The following is an 11036-nucleotide window of genomic DNA, read 5'->3' as shown; positions in this document are numbered from 1 at the left end:
ACACACACACACACACACACACACACACACACACACACACACACACATATAAATCTTCCAATGAAAATTAAAATATTCTCCCAAGTCATCTATATAGCTAGAAGATCAGTTTATATTTTGGAAAGTCATACTTAGAATAATACATCATATAATATGGATGAATGCTAACTAATCAAGAAGTCTGCTAAAGCTGAAATTGTAATACTTTTGTTTTATGTTCCTTTCAAATGTACTAAATTCTGTGATTTCAAAGAGCAGTAAGGAGTAGAAATAGAACATAATTCCAAATCTATAATCTTTGGAAGTAACAAAAACTCAAAGGAACACTATATTTTTTAAAATGTAAGAATGACTAACTTCACAAGATTCTGAAACGCAAAACCATCTGTCCATTGTTCAGTAAATGAAGCACCATGTCTAACTGTTGTGAAGTGCCCAAGGCGTAATCGGTCTTGCATACTCTTCTCTCTGCTTGACAGTTTTTCTTGTGTACTCTGAAAAAAGGAAAAATCATCAATTTTATTCATTTAAATTTAAAACTGTACAAGGTGAAAAGGGGCCATATAATAAAGTAAATTTATTATATCCGATTATAATAAGCCTTAGCAAAGATAATAAGCAACAACATTATTTACTGCCCATTGCTGATAGGAGTGTAAATGAATGAAAAGGAAATTCACTGAACTTTTAACTTACCTTTTCAATAAGCAGCTTCTTGCTCATTGATATGCACTTATTTAATCGTTCTTTGTATTTTTCAAGTAATTTTTGTTGTTCATCTATCTGCCGTCTGAGATCACAGTTAGCCTACAACATAAGTAAAAATAGAAAAGGTCTAGAATTTGTGTATATGGGACACTTTGGAATATTCTTACATTCTGAATAAATTACATAAAAAGAAAGGATTAATAAATTAAGTATTTGAGTATGATGTTAAATAATTTTATTTCTTAAAAATTTTTTATTTATTTATTTGACAGAGAGAGACAGGCGAGAGAGGGAACACAATCAGGGGGAGCTGGAGAGGGAGAAGCAGGCTTCCCGCGGAGCAGGGAGGCTGATGCGGAACTCAATCCCAGGATCCTGGGATCGTGACCTGAGCCGAAAGCAGACACTTGCTTAATGACTGAGCCATCCAGGTGCCCCTAAAATAATTTTTTTTTAAACATCTACTAACCATGTGTAATACTGTTAAATGCTGCATAATTGTGCAGCGTAAAGTACATGGAATTTGTATCCATACCCCATGGGTTCAAATCAGCACCATAAGGTATGTAACCTTGGCTAAGTTAAGTCAGCTATCTGAACTTTACCTTATTTTTTTTTTTGTATTTCTAGAACAGAGGCAATACCAGCTACTTCACTTAGTTAAAAATAACTAAAATATAGTACATAAAGTGTCTAACACTTAAAAATAAATGTGAGTTCTCTTCCATCTTTTTTAACTGATAGTTTTTCTTCATTAAACTTGTGGATGGCACTATAGATGCCTACCTAATAGCTAACTATTTCCACCATCTTTCTTGGCAACAAGATACCAATTTTGTTGACTTTGTAGGAAGCCACATTGATCAGGGAAGGGGCCTTTCTCTAAGCTCAGGAGATGAGCTGGATTAGTCTAGTACAGTGACAAAAGAATAACCTGGAGGGCTTGTTGTAATACAGATTGCTGGGACACACTCCCAGAGGAGTTTCTTTGTAAGTAGGTCCCCAGTAATGGATGCTTCTGGTCTGGGAATCAACTGTGAGAACCACAGGTCTAGGCCAATCATGGTGGAAGGCAAAAGACAGTGGCATAATATATTGCAAATGCTAGGAGAAAATATCTGCCAATTTAAATTATATACCTAATCAAAATGTTTTTCAAGGAAAAGGGTAAAATAAAGAGACTCTCAGAAGAACACAGATGGAATTTAGCAAGAACGAAGCCATTTCATTAGGTGCAATTCAAACAAAATCCCAACAAACTCCGTGTGTAAGACAGTCTTCCTCAACAAATGGTGTTGGGAAAATTGGACAGACACATGCAGAAGAATGAAACTGGACCATTTTCTTACACCATACACAAGAATAGACTCAAAACGGATGAAAGACCTAAATGTGAGACAGCAATCCATCAAAATCCTAGGGGAGAACACAGGCAGCAACCTCTTCGACCTCGGCCACAACGACTTCTTGCTAGACACATCTCCAAAGGCAAGAGAAGCAAAGGCAAAAACGAACTACTGGGACTTCATCAAGATAAAAAGCTTTTGTACAGCAAAGGAAACAGTCAACAAAACCAAATGACAACTTACAGAATGGGAGAAGATATGTGCAAATGTCTTATCAGATAAAGGGCTAGTATCCAAAATCTATAAAGAACTTATCAAACTCAACCCAGAGAATAATCCAACCAAGAAATGGGCAGAAGACAGGAACAGACATTTCTCCAAAGAAGACATCCAAATGGCCAAGAGACACATGAAAAAACGCTCAACATCACTCAGCATCAGGGAAATACAAATCAAAACCACAATGTAATACTACCTCACACTGGTCAGAATGGCTAACATTCACAAGGCAGGAAATAACAGATGTTGGCAAGGATATGGAGAAAGGGGAACCCTCCTACACTGTTGATGGGAATGCAAGCTGGTGCAGCCACTCTGGAAAACAGGATGGAGGTTCCTCCAAAAGTTGAAAATAGAGCTACCCTATGACCCAGCAATTGCACTACTAGGTATTTACCCCAAGGGTACAAATGTAGGGATCCGAAGGGGTACGTGCACCCCGATGTTTATAGCAGCAATGTCCACAATAGCCAAACTGGAAAGAGCCAAGATGTCCATCAACAGATGAATGGATAAAGAAGATGTGGTATTATATATATACAATAGAATATTATGCAGCCATCAAAAAATTGAAATCTTGCCATTTGCAATGATGTGGATGGAACTAGAGGGTATTATGCTAAGCGAAATAAGTCAATCAGAGAAAGAGAATTATCATATGATCTCACTGATATATGGAATTTAAGAAACAAGGCAGAGGAGCATAGGGGAAGAGAGGAAAAAATGAAACAAGACGAAACCAGAGAGGGAGACAAACCATAAGAGACTCTTAATCATAGGAAACAAGTGAGGGTTGCTGGAGGGGAGGGGGGTGGAGGGATGGGGTAACTGGATGATAGACATTAAGGAGGGCATGTGATGTAATGAACAGTAGGTATTATATAAGACTGAGGAATCACAGGCCTATACCTTTGAAAGCAATTAATACATTATATGTTAATTAACTGAATTTAAATAGAAAATGATTTAAAAGTAAAAGAAAAAAACAAAACCCACATGCAAACAGTAACCCATTAAGAAAAATGAGTAAAAAAATATGATTGGTTATTTCTCAGAAGAAACGCAGTTAATAAATATTTTAAAAGATGCTAGAAAATAGAGAACACAATAAAAGATAAAAGACACTGGGGCGCCTGGGTGGCTCAGTCGTTAAGCGTCTGCCTTTGGCTCAGGTCATGATCCCAGGGTCCTGGGATTGAGCCCATCGGGCTCCCTGCTCAGCTGGAAGCCTGCTTCTCCCTCTCCCACTCCCCCTGCTTGTGTTCCCTCTCTCGCTGTCTCTCTCTGTCAAATAAATAAAATCTTAAAAAAAAAAAAAAAGATAAAAGACACTGTTACATCCACCAAATTGGCCAAGAAATTTATTACATCCGATTATAATAAGCCCTAGCAAAGATAATAAGCAACAACATTATTTACTGCCCATTGCTGATAGGAGTGTAAATTAATCCAACCGCTTTGGGGAAAATTTGGCATTATAAAGCAAAACTGAACATGCCATGTACTCTGGCCACGTATCTCTTAAAGCATATACTGTTAAGACAAATTTTTCCACATTTGCCCTAAAAGACATGTACAATAATGTTCTTAGCAGAACTGTTCGTATTAGCAAAAAGTAGAAATAAAATGTCCACCAAGAGCAGAAAAAATAAATTATGGTATATTCATATAATGCCTTACTATATATATAGCATGAAATGAACAAAGTACATGGCAATGCCACATATAACGTTTAGTGAAAACAAGCAGAGCAAAAGGGTACAGACAGCGTAATTTTATGTAAAGTTCAAAAATAAACTGAAGGGTGCCTGGGTGGCTCAGTCAGTTAAGCGTCTGCCTTCAGCTCAGGTCATGATCCCAGAGTCCTGGGATCAAGTGCCATGTCGGGCTTCCTGCTCAGCGGGTAGTCTGCTTCTCTGACCCTCCCCTGAGGTTGTGCACTCTCTCTCTCTCTCACTTTCTCTCTCAAATAAATAAAATTTAAAAAAATAAACAAACTGAAATATGTTAAGAATGTATAGATACATGTGATAAAACCGTAATAATAAGGCATAATAAATACAGAACTTAGAACAGTTAATGGTAAAAGAATGTGAGAGTGACTGGGATGGGATCAGAAAAGGCAAGCTGGATGTTTCAAAGGTATCGGTAATTGTGGTAGGATCACAGATAAGACATTGGTTTTATTGAGTTTTTATACCAATAGTTCTCAATGCTGGCTTAAATTATAATCATCTGGAGGAGCTTTGTTTTGGTTTTTGTTTTTTGGAGGAGCTTTAAAACTACCAATTCCCAAGCCCACATCACATCAATTTAATCAGAACCCCTCACTTTTGGAGTTTAGGCATGGGTACCTTTATAAAGTGCCTCCCACCCTTCCCATTTGGTGATTCTACCGAGCAGCAAGGGGTGAGAACCACTGCTTCTTACCTTACTCACATTATAAGTATTTTCTGATGTGTCCTTTTATAAAGTTTCCATTAAAAATCTCACAGGATTGCAGTAGTTACTTCATCTTGTATAATATCAAATGTCAGGTTTATAACAAAATCAGTTACCTTTAAAACTAACATGAAATGGCCATCGGTCTTATGATAGCTGATCAAATAAAAATAAATTTTACAAACTTCCCTGTATTTCTCCAACTGTTTCTCAGTTCACATTTATTTACTAAAGATTTTTTTATGTATTTTAGAGAGAACATGAGTGGGAGGAGCAGAGGGAGGGAGAGAGAGAAGCTCAAGCAGACTCCATTGTGAGCCCAACTTGGGGCTCAATCTCATGACTCTGAGATCAAGACCTGAGCTGAAACCAAGAGTTGGACGCTTAACCAACTGTGCCACCCAGATGCCCCCCTCAATTTACATTTAAAGAGCTAATAATTTTCGCTTTAAAATAGTGATTTTCACGTACTTAAAGCTACCAGAAAAAGCTTATTTTTTCCCAGCTAAAGAATATTTTACAATGCTAAGTATTTCCTCAAGTTTTATTATTTCCAAATAATTTACTCAATTTTCTCCCCCTCCATGACTTATTATCCTTATTACCCTCCAAGACTACTTACCCTGAGCAAGTCATCTATACGACCTTCCTTCTTTTCCAGGTCCTGGTTTTTATTACTTTCTAATGCTGCTAATTTCAGCATTGTGAGATCAGTCTAAAGGAAAGAAAGCTATTTTATTATCTCCATTATACATATCATTGCATGCAAATATAAAACTAGATTTTAGTGCTTGTAAAAACAAAGAAAATATTTGAGTCTGTGTATATAAAAGTTATCCCAAAAAAGTCTTAGTACAGTTTTAAGATTTTAACATCTTCAGAAGTATAAGTTCTATAAGCTTACAAAGAAACATTTAAAAAACTGATTACTAAAAGTTTTAGAATATTGTTATGTTCTTCATTAAAATTCAATATAACCACTGCTTTGTGCTATCAACTCTAGTTGATTTTTGAACATGACAAAAACTTTCATGAGCTATTCATTGACTGAAAGCAATGTACTTGTAATCCCAGCCTAAAGATCATCCAAAGAAAGAAGTTTTGATGCATGTACAACAGCTTGGACATGACCTAACAGAAAAGTCTAATGGCAATAAACTGGAGTAATAAAGGTGGCTAAGCAAAAGATCTACTCTTCCAATCCCCGTGGTCTGCTATAGTAAAATACAAAAACTGTCACATGTAAAAAGTTAAAATGAAAAACTTAGTACTCAAAATTCATAAAATCAAATAAGCATAAAAGATGTCTAATTTTCAAATGATATCTGTAAGTGTATAGCATATATGAATATACACAGACACCCCAAATGACCTACTTTAATGTTCACTTATGACAAATATAATAGCTTCAGGAAAACATTGATTATATGTATTTGGATGGTATGTTCAAAAAGAAGCAGTAAACAAAAACTGACATGTCATGCTTGTTCTGTTTCTTACAAGTTATACAAAAAATTTTATTTACTATTTACCTGAGTAATTTTAAAGGATAACTGCTTTGGTTGTATAATAGGGTGGTCCCCAAAAGCTAACGCAGTAGGAGAAGGGCTATTCGGTCGAACCTTAGAAAAAGATTAAAATTTTTACATTAGCAAGAAAAAGATAGGCTTTTGCTCAGCAATAACTACTTAACACTTCTTAAGTTTTTATCAGGATAACAACTGAATTAAAAGATAATTGATTTTTCACAACTTTTAATCATTTTATTCAAGAAGCACTCATTTTTAGAGTACCCTCCCTTACATAAGGCACAGTGGAAAAAACAACCATATATTCCCTGCCCTCAAACTTACATTCTAGAACCATAAAAAAATTTTTTAATGCTTTCAATCTGTTAAATATATACAGTATATTAGGAGAAATACAGTATTTCAAAACAAAAATATTAAAAACAGATGACGATGGTTCAAAAAGTAAAACTGAAAAGACCCTAATATAGAACTCTTAGTACCAAGGACAATAATGCACATCCATATAGAATATAATATCAGTTTACTGATGAGTTTCATGGTTTATCTAGTTACTAGTTTTAAAACACATCATTGAAAACAGACTATATCATTGTATCAATGCCATCACTATAACTCAAAATTATTGTTGAGTCTGACACTTTATTTTGCATATGGCAATATGATGTAGCCAAGTACAAAAGGAGTAAGACACAACTAAGTGTGTGTCTACAGGCAAGGCATAGAAGGGGACACTGGAAGTAAAAACAGGGTACTTGAAAAAAATAAGATACTCCGATTTTAAAAAAATCCTTAATTCATTTTTAAATTACTGAAAGCCAATGCTGCTTTTCTGGTTAGACATTAAATTTTCATATAATAAAAGTAAAGAAAAAATGAAATCCAATAAGCAAAACAATGCATATAAATAGAAATAGATCTTAAAACACTAGCCACAAACCAAAAAGTTGTAAGATAATTTTTAGGCCCAAGATCCTTCTATGTTGAACTAAAATGATCCAGGAATAGGGCGACTGGGTGGCTCAGTTGGTTGAGCGACTACCTTCGGCTCAGGTCATGATCCTGGAGTCCCAGGATCGAGTCCCGCATCGGGCTCCCTGCTCAGCAGGGAGTCTGCTTCTCCCTCTGACCGTCCCTCCTCTCATGTGCTCTCTCTCACTCTCTCTCTCAAATAAATAAAATCTTTTTTAAATAAATAAATAAAATAAAATGATCCAGGAATAAAGGGTGCCTACCTTTCTCTTAAGGAGAGTTAGAAATTAGAAATCAATAATTGAATATGGATTGATACAAGAGTATTCATTTTAGTCCCATAGGCTCGACAGCATTCTTTTATAGAAACTTTATTTCTTGGATATAATTAATTCAGGAAATCTTTAACTTAAGGATCTCACTTGAAGAAATAAAGTTCTAAGAGCATCAGATCATTAAAAAGAATTTAACTGGGCACCTGGGTGGTTCAGTTGGTTAAGCGACTGCCTTCGGCTCAGGTCATGATCCTGGAGTCCCCGGATGCTTGGGACTGCTTGGCAGGGAGTCCGCTTCTCCCTCTGGCCCTCCCCCCTCTCATGTGCTCACTCTCTCTCATTCTCCCTCTCTCATAAATAAATAAAATCTTTAAAAAATAAATAAATAAAAAGAATTTAACTTAACTCACAGAATGATTTTCTAAAAAGATAAACAAATAAATATATGTAGAAATTTTCAATGAAAAGTTAATCTGTATACATATACATATAGGTTCAGCAGACAGAAGACTATCTACACATGTGAAAACTTACAGATGAAGAAGGAGTGGAATGTGAATGTGAATTTTGAGGAGAACGGATCGCAGGAGGTATGCCTCTTACTGGACTTGAGCCATTCCCACCTTGGTACTGAGAAAAAAAAAGGAAACATCACTCTTTATTAGAAGAGGTTTAGCTAGATGTTATTTTTGACATGACAATAAGAATTGATTTAAATATATCTTCTTTTAAATTAAATTCGGCAGTGATTTAAACAGGTCAAGAAAAAGCAAAACTAAGGTCAGTTACAGCCGAGTCCTAAAAGACTAAAGAGAGAATACTGATCGCAAGAATGTGAAAAGACTATGTTTAGTAAAGACCCTTATTTCCTGAACATTCTGACTATAATTTGTTACTGTGGCAGACTCAAGATAAATTAATTTCCCCCAAACAATGAACATATATTATTTTTCCTTCAAATTTTAATACAGTTCTGTTATAAATGTTTGTTGAAGGGGCACCTGGGTGGCTCAGTCGTTAAGCGTCTGCCTTCCGCTCAGGTCATGATCCCAGGGTTCTGGGATCAAGCCCCACATTGGGCTCCCTGCTCAGCGGGAAGCCTGCTTCTCCCTCTCCCACTTCCCCTGCTTATGTTCCCTCTCTCACTGCGTCTCTCTGTCAAATAAATAAAATCTTTAAATAAATAAATAAATGTTGAAGCAGTATAATCCCTAATACCCCTAATTTAACATATTTACAAGTAGATATTAGTGAATGTAATAAACCATCTTAAAACAGAATCATCATTCTCAAAATGTTAAAAATCCAAATGTTTGTAAGTACTATATAAAAAATTACACAGATCAAGTCCCTTCCCTTTAACAGCACAAAATCTTATAAAAATCAATCTTTCTTTTATGCACAACATGCATTACAGTGCATGACCTAGGTGCATATGAAGAGAAGCCACCTAATGTATTCTATAGCTACCTCTCAAATTTCTCATGTTTCTCTACCAACAAAAGGAGGAGAAAATTCACTGCTACTGGCTTCCTTTCAGGGTATTAAGAGAAGACAAGAGATGAGGACCTCCTAGTGTATTTTCCTGTAGCCTAGGGACTTTGTCTAATTTTTTTTAATCTACAGTGCCTAAGCAGAACTCACGGCACATGAAGAGCATTCAAGAGACTTGAGATTTATTTATCTGAATTGATCCAAGCTTTGCTAAGATTGTTAACTGAAACTAACACTGAGGGACTGACCTCAACCAAAGAGCACTAGGTCAGTAACACTAGACCATGGTCAGCAACAGTTTTACCATAGATTCTGTAAACCCAATTAAGAAAAACAATGGATGGTAAAAAAAAATTTTTTTTAATGCAGCCCTTCCCCTGACTGGCAAATTCTGCTCTCACACTCAAGTAAATATAAATATTTTTCAACTAAGTAGATGATGTTTGTTGTTTTAACAATCATATTAACGTGCCATAATGTGAAACTGATAGCCAAAAGTATTTATGTGTAGAAGTAAGAAAATATTCTAGACAGGGTAAGAATCTAAATTTACCACTATTTATTATTTTCAGGGGCTCTTAGATTTCACACTTCTATCATTATTTAATTTCCATCTATAGGGCTCAAATGTTGCCGTGGTGCTATCATTAAGGCTGCAATGACAGCAGAAACAGTTCAAAACTAGAAGCTATTAGACTTCAACTTCTCTTTTTGCTCTTCCTTTTTTTTTTTTAAGATTTATCTATTTGAGAGAATGAGGGAGCACACATGCACACGTGCATGCAGAAGAGAGGGACAGAGGGAGGAGAGAATCTTAAGCCGACTCCATGCTAACTGGGGGAGCCCTACATCGGGCAGGAACTCAGAGTCGGATGCTCATCCAACTGCGCCACCCGGGTGTCCCTCTTTGCTCTTCCATTTAGAATTTGACTTTAAATAGGCAACTTTACATCTCTGGTCTTCAGTTTCCTCATATGTAATATAGAAACACTAATACCTACTGTACCTATCTCCTGGGTTGTCATAAGCAAATATGTGAAAAAGTACTCTGAAAATTATGATGTGCCATTCCAATGTAAAAGTAAATTTTAAAGTTCCTAGGAAGACAGGACATTACTGCTCTAATCAAGTAGATAATCAAAAGTTGACCTTGTGCTTCAAAGAAATTATTTCAGCCCACAGTAAAATTATAAAAATAAGTATAAAAAATAGTAAAATTATATTAAGAACTGGAGATATTTGTTAATAAACTTACTTCAAAATAGTCACTAATTTTGTGGCCACGTCCCCCAATACTTTTTCCTAAAATATAAAAGTAAAAATTTTTTACAGATTTAAAGTTAGTCATGACTACTTATCATATACTATATCAGAAAAAGAATGTGTTAAACTTAATTTCCCTAATACACATAAAAATCATCTGTTTAATAAAAAGAACATGGTATTTTAGTTGGTTAGTGAGGGACACTGAAAAAATTATATTAAGAACCCTCAGAGGGTAAGATGACAATTTCAGAAATCCAAAAATCAAATGACATTTCAATAGTAACACGTCAATTGTTAAAGTTCCAATTACTGGAGAATCAAATAAATAAATGACATTAAAGGATCTTGTTTTTACAACTACATTATTCATATTGCTTAATGGCTATAATTTCATAAAAGCAAATCAATGAATAAAAAAAGAAAAGTGGCAACTGCATAACTGACAAACCAATTTATACCCATAAATAATAAAAAAGCTTTAACACAAAACCATACAAACTGACAATAACATGCTTTAACATGAATGTTACTTTGTAAAATATTTTGATTTTCTAAAAAGTATTCCCAAATTAACAGGACTTTTTTAATAGACTAGATTTTAAATATTGCTCTTATATGACCATATTGATAAAGTGGGTCCAAATCATTATATATCACAGTTCTTTAATTAAAAGTTTTGCTCTAAAACGGACTCTTCATCACTTTTATAAATTTTGAATTAAGAC

At 35.1% G+C, this 11036-nt stretch overlaps 1 protein-coding gene across 4 annotated transcripts in view; it reads right to left on the bottom strand.

The window, feature by feature from the left end:
• TLK1 (tousled like kinase 1) overlaps nt 1-11036 on the bottom strand; it is a 153302-nt gene that overhangs the window by 49404 nt on the left and 92862 nt on the right. For all 4 annotated transcript variants that reach the window (XM_025853295.2, XM_073882567.1, XM_025853302.2 and 1 more), the window contains 6 exons: nt 10301-10347; nt 8086-8181; nt 6308-6397; nt 5398-5490; nt 697-807; nt 358-494 (listed from right to left, as the gene is read on the bottom strand). In XM_025853295.2, the coding sequence (XP_025709080.1) occupies nt 358-494; nt 697-807; nt 5398-5490; nt 6308-6397; nt 8086-8181; nt 10301-10347 (574 nt within the window). The remainder of the gene's footprint in view (nt 1-357; nt 495-696; nt 808-5397; nt 5491-6307; nt 6398-8085; nt 8182-10300; nt 10348-11036) is intronic.

The sequence above is a fragment of the Callorhinus ursinus genome, unplaced genomic scaffold, assembly GCF_003265705.2.
Source record: "Callorhinus ursinus isolate GAN/ISIS: 27379988/994484 unplaced genomic scaffold, GSC_fseal_2.0 scaffold2, whole genome shotgun sequence".
Classification (NCBI taxonomy): Eukaryota; Metazoa; Chordata; class Mammalia; order Carnivora; family Otariidae; genus Callorhinus; species Callorhinus ursinus.
This window is presented reverse-complemented; position numbering and strand designations above follow the sequence as displayed.